At 56.0% G+C, this 13681-nt stretch overlaps 1 protein-coding gene across 2 annotated transcripts in view; it reads left to right on the top strand.

Moving 5' to 3' along the window:
- CARD14 (caspase recruitment domain family member 14) overlaps window positions 1–13681 on the top strand; it is a 39373-nt gene that overhangs the window by 21035 nt on the left and 4657 nt on the right. For both annotated transcript variants that reach the window (XR_004054951.1, XM_010379722.2), the window contains exons 10-18: window positions 117–233; window positions 2993–3135; window positions 3340–3434; window positions 5802–5865; window positions 6102–6294; window positions 10384–10510; window positions 10819–11059; window positions 12450–12513; window positions 13213–13327. Coding sequence is in view for 1 of the 2 variants with exons in the window: in XM_010379722.2 (XP_010378024.2) it covers window positions 117–233; window positions 2993–3135; window positions 3340–3434; window positions 5802–5865; window positions 6102–6294; window positions 10384–10510; window positions 10819–11059; window positions 12450–12513; window positions 13213–13327 (1159 nt within the window). In the remaining variant the exon portion in view is untranslated. The remainder of the gene's footprint in view (window positions 1–116; window positions 234–2992; window positions 3136–3339; window positions 3435–5801; window positions 5866–6101; window positions 6295–10383; window positions 10511–10818; window positions 11060–12449; window positions 12514–13212; window positions 13328–13681) is intronic.

The following is a 13681-nucleotide window of genomic DNA, read 5'->3' as shown; positions in this document are numbered from 1 at the left end:
AGAGAGGAAACTGCTGGGGAGGGTGGAGCGGGCGGTGCTGACCTGGTAGAAACCCCACGGGCCTCGAATGGGAGCCTTTCCTGAATTAACCAGCCTGTCTGGCCTGTCTTTGGCAGCTCAAGCAGGAAGCCAGGACCAGGGAGCCCTGTCCACGGGAGAAGCAGCGGCTGGTGCGGATGCACGCCATCTGCCCCAGAGGCGACAGTGACGGCAGCCTCGTCAGCTCCACGGAGGTACAGCCGCTCCTCCCACCTCCCTCACTGCCTTGACCCTCTGGGCCAGCCCAGGGGCTCCTCTGTCAGGACAAAAGTGGGCCTCCTTCCACCCTGTCCCCACAGGGAAGAGGTTGGTGTGATTGTGAGAGTTCATTTTAGTTTTTTGAGACGGAGTCTGCTCTGTTACCCAGGCTGGAGTGCAGTGATGTGATTTCGGCTCACTGCAACCTCCACCTCCCAGGTTCAAGCGATTCTGTTGCCTCAGCCGCCCAAGTAGCTGGGATTACAGATACCCGCCACCATGTCCAGTTAATTTTTGTATTTTTAGTAGAGATGGGGTTTCACCATATTGGCCAGGCTGGTCTTGAACTCCTGACCTCAAATGATCTGCCGGCCTCAGCCTCCCAAAGTGCTGAGATTACAGGCATGAGCCACTGCACCTGGCCCTATTGCGAGAGTTTTAAACATCAGAGGTTGATTCTGTCACAGTCCTGGAGGCCAGAAGTCCAAAGTCAAAGTGCTGACAGGGTACCCGTCTGAAAGTCCTGTTCCTAAAGAAGGTCACATTCACAGTTTGCAGGGTGGACATGAATTTCCAGGGGACCCGATTCAACCTGGCACAGACGGTCCCCAGACATGAGTTTCCAAGGGACCCAATTCAACCTGGCACAGACGGTCCCCAGACATGAGTTTCCAGGGAACCCGATTCAACCTGGCACAGACGGTCCCCAGATATGAGTTTCCAGGGCACCCGATTCAACCTGGCACAGACGGTCCCCAGATATGAGTTTCCAGGGGACCCGATTCAACCTGGCACAGACGGTCCCCGGACATGAGTTTCCAGGGGACCCGATTCAACCTGGTACAGACGGTCCCCAGATATGAGTTTCCAGGGGACCCGATTCAACCTGGCACAGACGGTCCCCGGACATGAGTTTCCAGGGGACCCGATTCAACCTGGTACAGACAGTTCCCGGGATGCCAGCCTCACTGTGGTTTCTGGAGCCTCAGGTCTCTGGCATCTGCCCTCACCCTTTGGCAAAGGAAAGAGGCGGTCCCACCACAGTGGGCATGTGGCATGAGGATGCTGGGGTCAAAGTCCCAGTGCCGCAGGATGCTGGGAGCCGGGAGGGAGGGAGGGTGAGAGGCAGGTGAGCCTGACATCCCTTTGCCATGCCTTGGGGTGGACCTGGGGTTTCCTTCCTGGACCATCCCAGCAGCACCCCAAGCACATCAGGCCCAGGCTCACTTGCCCCCTGGCCACTCAAAGAGTCGGGGGAGGCCAGGATCTTCCCCAGAACACTGAGTGCACACAAGGGGAAGATGTCACTGTCGGTGCTGGGACTCCCTGGGCCAGGGCAGCCCAAACCCTCAACTGAATTGACTCTCGAATCTGCCTTAATGCCCCTCTGTGCCCCCCATTCCCCACAGGACAGAGTCCAGCCATGTTTCCCTTCCCTGGGGGTGGGTCGGGTCGGGGAGGGAAGGGAAGGGAACTCAGGTGCTCAGAACTGGCTCCCAGCAGCTCTGCTCACCAGGACAGACCGTCCTCATTCACCGACCTCGTGGGCAACTGACCGATCCGCTTCCCTCCAGCCATGCTCCTCCTGCCCCGGCTTTCTAATCTGGCCGCGCTAGGGGGACTGCCTCCTACTTCCTGGGCTCTGTGTGCCACTGCTCTGTTGCTCTCTCTGTCTGGAATGTGCCCCACACATACACTCCCCCTCACTCCTCTGTCTGTGCCACTTTCTCCAAAGAGTCCGCCCTGGCCTCCCTGCCCTGCCCATGTCGCCCACAGCCCTGGAATGCCTCACTCCACCTCACTGGTCCATGGGCGCCCATTGGTTCCCCCACACCAAGGATGGTGCCTGTCCTCAGACGTACTTCTGACACCATCAAAGGACCTGGCACATAGTAGCTGCTCCAGGAATACTTATTAGTGAAAGAAGGGGCTGGACTCAGACCTACCCCACGCACCGGGTGGCCTCAGTGCTTCGCACGTCACACTCGTCAGTGTTCATTCTGAACGCAGCCTGCCCTCCCTAGCCGCTAAGCGCTCAACCTCTCTGGGCCTCAGTTGCTTTGTGCATTAGTTTGTTCTCATGCTGATGGTAAAGACATACCCGAGATTGGGTAATTTATAAAGAAAGAAGTTTAATTGACTCACAGTTCAGCATGACTAGAGAGGCCTCAGGAAGCTTACAATCATGGCAGAAGGCGCCTCTTCACAGAGTGGCAGGAGAGAGAATAGTGCTCAGCAAAGGGGGAAGCCCTTTATAAAACCATCAGATCTTGTGAGAACTCACTCACTGTCACGAGAACAGCATGGGAGAAACAGACCCCATGATTCAGTTATCTCCACCTGGTCCCACCCTTGACATGAGGGAATTATTACAATTCAAGATGAGATTTGGGTGGGAACACATGGCCAAACTACATCACTTTACATGTCAAATGGGACAGCAGCGCTGCCTTACAGATTTATCCTGAGAACTAAGCCAAGCAGCTAATAGAGTGCCTGACATACAGCAGGTGCTCACTGCATGTGACCCCAGTGTCTGGCATACAGCAGGCGCTCAGTGTATGTGACCCCAGTGCCTGGCATACAGCAGGCGCTCAGTGTATGTGACCCCATGTCACATGGGGTCACATTTCCTTCCCCTCCTGCTGCCTCCTCTCCACTCAGTTCTCACTGTGGCTCACTCTCTCTACACCGTGGGAGGAGTCTCGAGGTGTCCTCATGCATGCCCCGCTGACCTCTGTTCTCCCTCCTCCAGTCTCAGCTCTGGTCGGACCTAAGCAACACATCCAGCCGCGAGCTGGCGGACAGCTTCCGCTCCAGCAGCCCCGTGCCCCCCAGCCAGCAGTCCCTGTACAAGCGGGTGGCCGAGGACTTCGGGGAAGAACCCTGGTCTTTCAGGTAGAGCACATGTGGCACTGGGGTCCTTCCTGGCAACTCACCAGAGACACCCACCTAGACCTCAGGGCATCTGGGGGTTGCAGGCAGCAGCTCCTGCCCTCAAAGCCCCGGAGCTGGCAGGTGCTGGGGGCCAGTGCTTGGGGCGTGGGGACTCAGAGGGAGCAGGTGATGCAGTCTGAGCCTGCTGCTTCTTGTGCTTTGCAGCAGCTGCCTGGAAATCCTGGAGGGAGATCCAGGAGCCCCGCCGGGAGCTAAGGCGGGCAACCCACACCTGGATGATGAGCCCCTAGACAGAGCAGGTGAGCGTGCCCAACCCTGAACTCCACAGCAGCCCACCTCCCCTGGGCAGAACAGGGAGCTGATGAGAAGGCCGGGGCCTCTCTCCAGGGAAAGAGCAGATAGAAGCAGAGCTCAGCTTCTGCCCTGGGCCTTGACCTTGGCCTCGATCTTGCACTTTGGGAAAGTCCTGCCTGCCAGCCAGCATCAGCCAAAGGCCAGCTGCGCTCTGTTTGCTGGCGTCCTTGTGTTTTTCCCTAGAGCCAGGGAAGTTGTGTTTCATCCACGCCCCGCTCAGCACCCAGCCCCTTGCTCTGATCTGTAGCGCTTGGGCTTCCTAGTGGTTTCGGACGGCAGCAGGCAGGGTCGCTTAGTGGTGCCAGGCTGAGGCCAGGCACAGTGTGACATCTACCTGAAGGGAGCATCTCTCCTCTCAGGCGCTGGCCCTAAGGCCTCGTGGTTCTCTTGTGGCTCATTTCTGTTTGTGATCGGACCAGCCCTCTCCTCCCAAAGTCCATGGGCCCATCATGGGCGGGTGCCCTAGCCTTTCCGCCTCAGCGCAACTGGCGCCCAGCCTTTGGCCTTGCACACAGTAGGTGCTTTGCTCCCCATCTGGAATTCACCTCATGGCCACCAGGGGGCGAAAGTGCCCCGCACTGCCCAGGTGCCTTCTGTGGGTGGCATGACAAGAAACCTTCATCTCTGGGGACTCATACACGTTTTTATGTATAACAGTGATAAATTGAGAGAGTCCACCCAAGGCATATCTAAATTAGATGTGAGATGAGAAGGGAGAGCTTATTCGTCTTGATTTTTCCTCTGTGAGGATTCTGCGTAATGCCCTGGTTGCATATACTTTTAGTGGCATTGACCTCAAATACATCCAGAGTACACACCTCATTTCATTGGCTTTGAATGTGATCCCAGTGGGTTTTTGCCTGTGAGCCAGGCCTAGGGAACTCTTAGGTCTGTGCTGGCCCTGGTTCTCCTGTGTGGTTCACAGAGTGAGACTTGCAGCCGTGGACCCTGGCAGGCTGCTCCCTGGCTCGGGTGCTCACAGGCTGTACAGTAAAATGCTAGAGCTTGGGAGACCCTGGGGAGCCTCTAGTCCTAGGATTGGCAACTCAGAGACCTGCCACCACCAGCTGGGAAGCAGAGGGGTCTGGGGTAAGGAGCAGGCAGCCGCTGGCCAGTGCCAGTGATTGCTGCCACATAGAAATGCAGGCCAGCGTGGAAATGCAGGGAAGTACAGTAGCGCAGGTCTGCGTAGAAATGCAGGTCCATGTTTGGGAGGCCAAGGTGGGTGGATCACGAGGTCAAGAGATCGAGACCATCCTGGCCAACATGGTGAAACCTCGTCTGTACTAAAAATACAAAAGTTAGCTGGGAGTGGTGGTGAACACCTGTAGTTCCAGCTACTCGGGAGGCTGAGGCAGGAGAATCACTCAAACCTGGGAGGCGGAGGTTGCAGTGAGCCAAGATCGCGCTACTGTACTCCAGCCTGGCAAGAGAGCGAGACTCCATCTCAAGAACACTAACAACAACAAAAGAAATGCAGATCCATGTAGAAAGGCAGGCCAGGGCTGGGCGCAGTGGCTCCCACCTATAATCCCAGCACTTTGGGAGGCCAAAGCAGGTGGATCACGAGGTCAGGAGTTCAAGACCAGCCTGGTCAACACGGTGAAATCCCGTCTCTACTAAAAATACGAAAAATTATCCGGGTGTGGTGGTGCATGCCTGTAGTCCCAGCTACTCAGGAGGCTAAGGCAGAAGAATTGCTTGAACCCGGGAGGCGGAGGTTGCAGTGAGCCAAGATCACGCCACTGTACTCCAGCCTGGGGGACAGAGCGAGACTCTGTCTCAAAAAAAAAAAAAAAAGAAAGAAAGGCAGGCCAGTGCAGGCCCATGCAGACATGGAGGTCAGTGCAGAAATGCAGGCCAGTCCTGAAATGCAGGTCCATACAGAAATACACGTCAGTGCAGAAGTGCAGGCCAGTCCTGAAATGCAGGTCCATGCAGAAATACACGTCAGTGCAGAAATGCAGCCCCAGGGTTACAGCAGATATTTTTTCAAGTGAAGCCAGAAATCCAGATTTTAGGTGAAATCTTCCTGTCTTTCAAATGTTGGCAACTCATTCAAATATCACAAAATAGCATGTGGTGCTCAGACCCTCCCAGTTGCAGCTCCTCACTAGTTACAGTGATTTTAGGAAAGATGAAATCAGTGTCCAAGCATTGAGGAAGGGGTGGAGGAAGAGAAAGTTCAGCCTCAGCACAGACGATGGAACAGGCACGGGGTGCCTGAGGCTGAGGGAGAAGGGGCTGAGGTTACAGGAAGCCCCATCAGCAGTGGGGTGACCAAGATCTGTGAGCTCTTGGCTTCCTCCCAGACCCTCCCCAGCTGGAAAGCAGCCTGCAGCCATTCTCACCTGGAAGCCTTGATGTCTCAGAGAGGTGAGCAGCAGGGGGGAGCCCTCCGAGGCTGGCTGGGGAACCAGGGCCAGAGGGTGGCAGAGCAGAGGCTGAGTGTCCTATCACCACTGGGAGGTGACAGCATTTCCCAGCACATGGTGCCATGGAGGGGGAAGAGAATTCCAGAGCACTGGGGCCAGAGGGAAGCAACGGAGAGGTGGCCTTGCCGGCTCTCCTACTCTGGGCAGTGCATAAGCTGGTCATCTCCCGGCCTGCAGCGGCGTCCTCATGCGGCGGAGGCCAGCCCGCAGGATCCTGAGCCAGATCACGGTGCTGGCGTTCCAGGGGGATGCGTTGCTGGAGCAGATCAGCGTCATCGGTGGGAACCTCACAGGCATCTTCATCCACCGGGTCACCCCGGGCTCGGCGGCGGACCAGATGGCCTTGCGCCCGGGCACCCAGATCGTGATGGTGAGTTGCACGAGGCCCCTCCTGTCCCCCGGGCTCTTCATGGGGGCAGCGGCAGTGGGTGGGGCGACCCAGACAGACTTCAGATCCCCCAGACCATGCAGATCCACTCTGGGCTAGGCCCCTGCTCTTTCCTGGGCTGATGTAAAGCGTTCCGCTCATTTATAAATGAGAGTCGTGCCGTGGGGAACCCAGCACATCACCCGCGGTGGCTGCTACCATGCAGCACTTCTGACCAGGGGTCTTTGCTTGAGGCCCTTTGACAGGGCTGGTGGCGGTCACTTCGGTGTGTGCAGTAAAATACACGTGACATATAATTCACTATTTTAACCACTGGGGCATTTCTTTTCTTTTCTTTTCTTTTTTTGTGGGGGGGGATGGAGTCTCGCTCTGTCGCCCAGGCTGGAGTGCAGTGGCGCAATCTCCGCTCACTGCAAGCTCCGCCTCCGGGGTTCACGCCATTCTCCTGCCTCAGCCTCCTGAGTAGCTGAGACTACAGGCACCCGCCACCGCGCCCGGCTAATTTGTGTGTGTGTGTTTTTAGTAGAGACGGGGTTTCACCGTGTTAGCTAGAATGATCTCGATCTCCTGACCTCGTGATCCGCCCGCCTTGGCCTCCCAAAGTGCTGGGATTACAGGCGTGAGCCACCGATCTTTACTTTTTTTTGTTTTGTTCTTTTGAAACAGGGTCTCGCTCTGTCACCCAGGCTCGAGTGCAGTGGTGCAATCACAGCTCGACCTCCCCAGGCTCAATTGATCCTCCCACCTCAGCCTCTTAAGTAGCTGAGACCAGACCACAAGCATGTGCTACCATGCCCGGCTAATTTGGGGACATTTTCTAAAACTTTTTTTTGTTGTTATAAAATGTACAAAACTGCTGAGAAGATAAATGGACACAAATGTACAACCTGGCCGGGCGCAGTGACTCACGCCTGTAATCCCAGCAGGAGGCTGAGGCAGGCAGATCACTTGAGGTCAGGAGTTCGAGACCAGCCTGGCCAACATGGCAAAACCCCATCTCTACTAAAAATACAAAAATTAGCCAGGCGTGGTGGTGGGCGCCAAGTAGTCCCAACTACTTGGGAGGCTGAGGCAGGAGAATCGCTTGAGCACGGGAAGCAGAGGTTGCAGTAAGCCAAGATTGCACCACTGCACTCCAGTCTGCATGACAGAGTCAGACTCTGTTTCAAAAAAAAGTATAATCTAACTAATTATTATTAAGTGAATACATGGGCAGAGGGTGACTTTGATGTGGCCTAAAAGCAGAAGCAGAATTATTAAACTTTAGGAAAAAAAATACTTCTGGGCACAGTGGTGCATGCCTGTAGTCCTAGCTACTCAGATAACTGAGTCCAGGAGATTGAGGCTGCAGTGAGCTATGATTGCACCACTGCACTCGAGCCTGGGTGACAGAGCAAGACCTTGTCTCAAAAAAAAAAAAAAAAAAAAAAAAAAAAAAGCCAGGCATGGTGGCTGATATCTATAATCCCAGCTACACAGGAGGCTGAGGCAGGAGAATCACTTGAACCCGGGAGTTGGAGGTTGCAGTGAGCTGAGATCGTGCCACTGTACTCCAGCCTGGGCGACAGAGTGAGACTCGGTCTCAAAAAAAAAAAAAAAAAAAAAGAAAAAGGAAAAGAAAAGCACAGTGCTTTCTTTCTTTCTTTCTTTTTTTTTTTTTTGAGACGGAGTCTCGCTCTGTCGCCCAGGCTGGAGTGCAGTGGCTGGATCTCAGCTCACTGCAAGCTCCGCCTCCCGGGTTCACGCCATTCTCCTGCCTCAGCCTCCCGCGTAGCTGGGACTACAGGCGCCGCCACCTCACCCAGCTAGTTTTTTGTATTTTTTAGTAGAGACGGGGTTTCACCGTGTTAGCCAGGATGGTCTCGATCTCCTGACCTCGTGATCCGCCCGTCTCGGCCTCCCAAAGTGCTGGGATTACAGGCTTGAGTCACCACGCCCGGCCACACAGTGCTTTCTTAATATGAAAAACTTTTTAAACCAAGAAATGTGCAAGATGGGCTTCACCTCATCCCACAGGCTCACCCTGCGGCTCCCAGGAGGGGACTGGGGATGGGGGCTCTGGGGTGGGAAGGTGAGCACAGAGGAGGGGAGAGGATGTGGCTGAACCCCTTGAACAGGAGTGTTCCACGCACCCCTCACTGCCCCCTTGGAACAGGCTGTCCAAATGCTGAGCTTCCCCAGGGCTCGAATGATAGCACATGGAGCTCCTAATCCAAGTGTCCTTCGTGTCCTCCACATGACCCCAGAAACCCTGTTTTACATTTCTTTCTTTTTTTTTTTTTTTTCGAGACGGAGTCTTGCTCTGTTGCCCAGACTGGAGTGCAGTGGTGTGATCTTGGCTCACTGCAGCCTCCACCTCCTTGGTTCAAGCAATTCTCTTGCCTCAGCCTCCCGAGTAGCTGGGATTACAGGCATGCACCACCAAGGCCGGCTAATTTTTATATTTTTAGTAGAGACGAGGTTTCACCATGTTGGCCAGGCTGATCTCGAACTCCTGACCTCGAGTGATCCACCCACCTCGGCCTCCCAAAGTGCTGGGATTACAGGCATCAGCCACCATGCCCCTTCTTTACATTTCTAATTGTCCTCTTAAGCGGCAGTCCCCAAACTTTCTGGCACCAGGGACTGGCTTCATGGAAGACAGCTTTTCCACAGACTGGGTTGCGGGGGATGGTTTTGGGATGATTCAAGCACGTTACATTGATTGTACACTTTTCTATTCTTATTACACTGTAATATGTAATGAAAGAATTATACCCTGAACCATAATTCAAAATCAGTGGGAGCCCTGAGCTGGTTTTCCTGCAACAAGACGGTCCCATCTGGGGTGACGGGAGACAGCGACAGATCATCAGGCATTAGATTCTCATAAGGAGCGTGAAACCCAGATCCTGCGCACGTGCAGTTCACAGCAGGGCTCACGCTCCTGTGAGAATCTACTGCTGTGCTGAGCTGACAGGAGGCGGAGCTGAGGCCGTAATTCTCACTCGCCCACCATGCCCTCCTGCTATGTGGCCCGGGTCCTAACAGACCATGGGCCAGGACCAGTCTGTGGCCCAGGGGTGGGGGACCCTGCTCTTAAGGTTCCAATGATCAGCTCTGAGGCAGTTCAAGCAACAGAGCCCCTTGACGGTGTTCAGGGAGACAGTCCCGATATCCTAAGGAGGCCAATTCAATTCTAACGGTGTTAAAACACATCCTAATTTTGTATCATAAAAAGATTTACTCTCCTAAGCTTAGAACAATATCAAGAAGAAATGAAGTGGATGATGGAAGCCCTGCGGGGTGGGCCTTCGCAGTGGGGAAGGCTGTGGGTGGAGAGCCAGGGCAGCGGGTGGGTGAAGGCTGGGGATGTCACTCTGCATCCTATAGGGCCCGGGACAGCCCGCAGCAGCACAGAATGATCCCAAAGCTAAGAAACCCCTATCGGCCGGGCGGGGTGGCTCACGTCTGTAATCCCAGCACTTTGGGAGGCCGAGACGGGCAGATCACGAGGTCAGGAGATCGAGACCATCCTGGCTAACACAGTGAAACCCCGTCTCTACTAAAAATACAAAAATTAGCCGGGCAAGGTGGTGGGCGCCTGTAGCCCCAGCTACTTGGGAGGCTGAGGCAGGAGAATGGCGTGAACTGGGAGGTAGAGCTTGCAGTGAGTAGAGATCGCGCCACTGCACTCCAGCCTGGGCGACAGAGCGAGACTCCATCTCAAAGAAAAAGAAAGAAACCCCTATCTACCTATCTAGAATGCTCTTGAATGTTCTAGAACCAAGGTCCTTTCTTTTCTTTTCTTCAAGAGAGGGAAGTGCTTATCACAAAGAACCCGCAACCTCGACAGTGGACGGGTTGGGGAAGGGTTGGCAGTTGACTCTTTGTCCAGGACCATGTGTAGCATGCATCACTAGAGGTCTGAAGGCCCCACAGAGGCTCTGGTGGTGCAGCTTTGTTTTGGCCAAGGCGTGCAGGCAGTGGTCCTACTCCAGGCCTGGCCCACGCCTTGCCTCAGCGCCCTCTGCATCCTGGCTGGATTCAGCGTCCCGGGGAAAGAGACTGACCTTCTCGACTTGCCCTCAGGTTGATTACGAAGCCTCAGAGCCCTTGTTCAAGGCAGTCCTGGAGGACACGACCCTGGAACAGGCCGTGGGGCTTCTCAGGAGGGTGGACGGCTTCTGCTGCCTGTCTGTGAAGGTCAACATGGATGGTACGCACACCACTCCTCTCGCGTGCACAGCTGCCTGGCCAGTCTCCGGGACCCTTAGGTCCCTGGTGGCTCTACACGCCCAGCAGCCAGGGTCCCCCCAGAGCCAGGAGAGGATCAGCCAGGCTGTGCCCCAGGTCCCCGGGAAGCCCCCAAGCCAGCTGGAAACCTCCCACCCACGGACTCCAGTGCCAGAGCGGCTTCTGAGACTGCAGAGGGTCCTTTCTTCTCTCCTACTTTAATTTTCTGCAACCTTCCTCGCGCGGGCTCATATTCGCAGCTCATCTGTGGCTCATGTCCCCTTTTATCAGGTTATAAGAGGCTACTCCAGGACCTGGAGACCAAAGTGGCAACCTCGGGGGACTCATTCTACATCCGGGTCAACCTGGCCATGGAGGGGAGGGCCAAGGAGGAGCTGCAAGTGCATTGCAACGAGGTCCTCCACGTCACCGACACCATGTTCCAGGGCTGCGGCTGCTGGCACGCCCACCGCGTGAACCCTTACACCATGAAGGATGCTGGTGTGCACGGTACCATCCCCAACTACTCCGGGTGAGCAGCTGCCGCGAGCTCCGTGTGTCCCCAGAGAGGCCCACAGGGAAATGGCACCCAGCCTGCCTCGGCTTCCTCCTCCTGCCCAGCAATAGCGGGTAGGCGTGGTGAGACCCCTTAAGGAGGGAAGCCTGCCAAGATCACTGCTGAAGATGTTGTTTCTTTGTGATGGATGCTTTATATCTTGCAAATGAAATGTTCATTCTAGAACATTCTAGATCTGGGTTTCTCAGCTCTAGTACCATGGACATTTGGGGCTGGATCTCTATTTGTGGTGGGGCCGTCCTGGGCACTGCAGGATGTTGAGCAGCATCCCTGGCCTCCCTACCCAGGATGCCGGGAGCACTCCCGTGCCCCAGTTGTGACAACCAGAAATGTCTCCATATGTTGCCAAGGGTCCCCTGGTTCTCCTAGGACAGTCTTGGTCTTAGCACTGAAAGCCCCACTTGCAGGGAAGCCCCTTGGTCCTGGGCAAGCTGGGACAGCTGGTCACCCTCCCTGAGGAGTGACACTGCCCCCTGCCTTGCTCCGTTGAAAACCATTGCTCTAGGCCAGGCGCGGTGGCTCAAGCCTGTAATCCCAGCACTTTGGGAGGCCGAGACGGGCGGATCACGAGGTCAGGAGATCGAGACCATCCTGGCTAACACGGTGAAACCCCGTCTCTACTAAAAAATACAAAAAACTAGCAGGGCGAGGTGGCAGGCGCCTGTAGTCCCAGCTACTCGGGAGGCTGAGGCAGGAGAATGGCGTAAACCCGGGAGGCGGAGCTTGCAGTGAGCTGAGATCCGGCCACTGTACTCCAGCCTGGGCGACAGAGCGAGACTCCGCCTCAAAAAAAAAAAAAAAAAAAAAAAAAATGAAAACCATTGCTCTAGATCAGCCTATGAGAGGCTCCAAGGTTCAAATGCACAGAACGCACAGTGCTAGAAAGCACAGGTATTGAGCTCAGCACCCCCATCACTTATTGCAAACTCAAGTCCCCTGGGGATTGGAGCCAGCAGATCTAGGGAGAGGCCTAGCACTCTGCATTTCTAACAGCTCTCTTGGTGACTCCAGGCTGCAGGTCACAGACCCACCATGAATATTGAGGTTCTGGAGGGGGGCCTTGTACACTGGCTGCTCAACAGCACCCCCTGGGTCCCGCCCCGGGACAAGTCAATCAGCATCTCCAGAGGTGGACTGAGGCCCTGGAGTCTTTTGAAAGCTCTGGAGACTGGGATGGCCACCGGGGTGGAGCGCTCTGGCCTGCAGCAAAGGGGTGTGTGGAGCTCTAGGTAGAGGGCCTCCTCTCCCACTCAGCCATCTCCCCCACTCTCCCCTGCTTGACTCTCCCCTGCCCCGCTCTCCTGGCAGGAGGCAGCTGGGTCACGGCCTCTCCTGTTCTCCGCAGGGCTCAGCAGCAGCTCATAGACCTCATCCAGGAAATGACTCAGCAGTGCGCCGTCACCCGCAAGGTGAGGCTCCAGGAGGGGCCTGGCCCCCACTGGGGTGGGCTGGAAGAGGGGCTCAGTGCTGGCAGGGAGGCAGGGGGCACCGTGTGGAGAGTGTGGGCTGCTGATTGGAGGAGGGTGACCCCACCTGTCTCTCCTCTGGGCCCCTTCAAATCAGGGTAGGGTCTGCAGCCCCCGCACAGCCTACAGGCTCTTGCACAGTGTAGACACACCTCATGCTGCTCTCAGAGTATCTCAGTCTCTGCATCACTCCCAGGTCACCCCAGTGCCAATCATCTCCCCTGAATTCCCATTCCTCTGCATCAGACACCTTTGTGCTCTCCAGACACGGGACACTTGGCAGGTTGCTAAGCACCTGCCCGTCCATGCAGTGGTTCCATGCTAAGAACCACAGGACAGTGCTCAGCCAGTCCCCCACCGATGATGCAGGGCTGGGCACGGGGGAGACCTCTGCCCTTCCTCCTGCCTTTGCAGCCTGCCCCTCACTGTAGGGCCCTGCTTTGTGGCTGTTGACCTGAGGACCCCCTCCCCCCTCCCACCCCCTGGCACGGGCCCTGGGCATCCTGGCTGTTCAGTGGGCACAGTCTGATAGTGCAGAGACCACACTGGATTTGATGGGGTGGGGTGTGAAGACAGGGGGTGCTGGGCCCGTGTTGATGGCTTCAACAGCTTCTCCTCATCCCTTCTCTGTCCCTCTTTCAGCCGTCTTCTGGGGGACCACAGAAGCTGGTCCGCATCGTCAGTATGGACAAAGCCAAGACCAGCCCTCTGTGTTCGTCCTTTGACAGGGGCCAGCTGGACCCCAGCACGATGGAGGGTGAGGCCTGGTGAGCTGGCACAGGGGCTGCTGGCTCCGAGCGGGTGAGGGGCTTTCGGAGCTGCTGCTAGTTGGTCAGCTGGGGCCGGGGGATGCCACCCATTTAGGCCAAGATCTGCTCTTCAAGAATCATGGGGCTGGGCGTGGTGGCTCACACCTGTAGTCCCAGCTACTCGGGAGGCTGAGGCAGGAGAATCGCTTGAACCCGGGAGGCAGAGGTGGCAGTGAGCCGAGATGGCGCCACCGCACTCCAGCCTGGGTGATAAAAGCAAAACTCCGTCTCAGGGAAAAAAAAAAAAGTTCAGGAGAGGAGTACAGGGGCCCAGGACAGAGGGAGGGCTGGGACGCTGCACC

Source organism: Rhinopithecus roxellana, chromosome 19 (assembly GCF_007565055.1).
Source record: "Rhinopithecus roxellana isolate Shanxi Qingling chromosome 19, ASM756505v1, whole genome shotgun sequence".
Lineage (NCBI taxonomy): Eukaryota > Metazoa > Chordata > Mammalia > Primates > Cercopithecidae > Rhinopithecus > Rhinopithecus roxellana.
The sequence above is the reverse complement of the archived record's forward strand: the minus strand, read 5'-3'. Positions and strand labels throughout refer to the sequence as shown.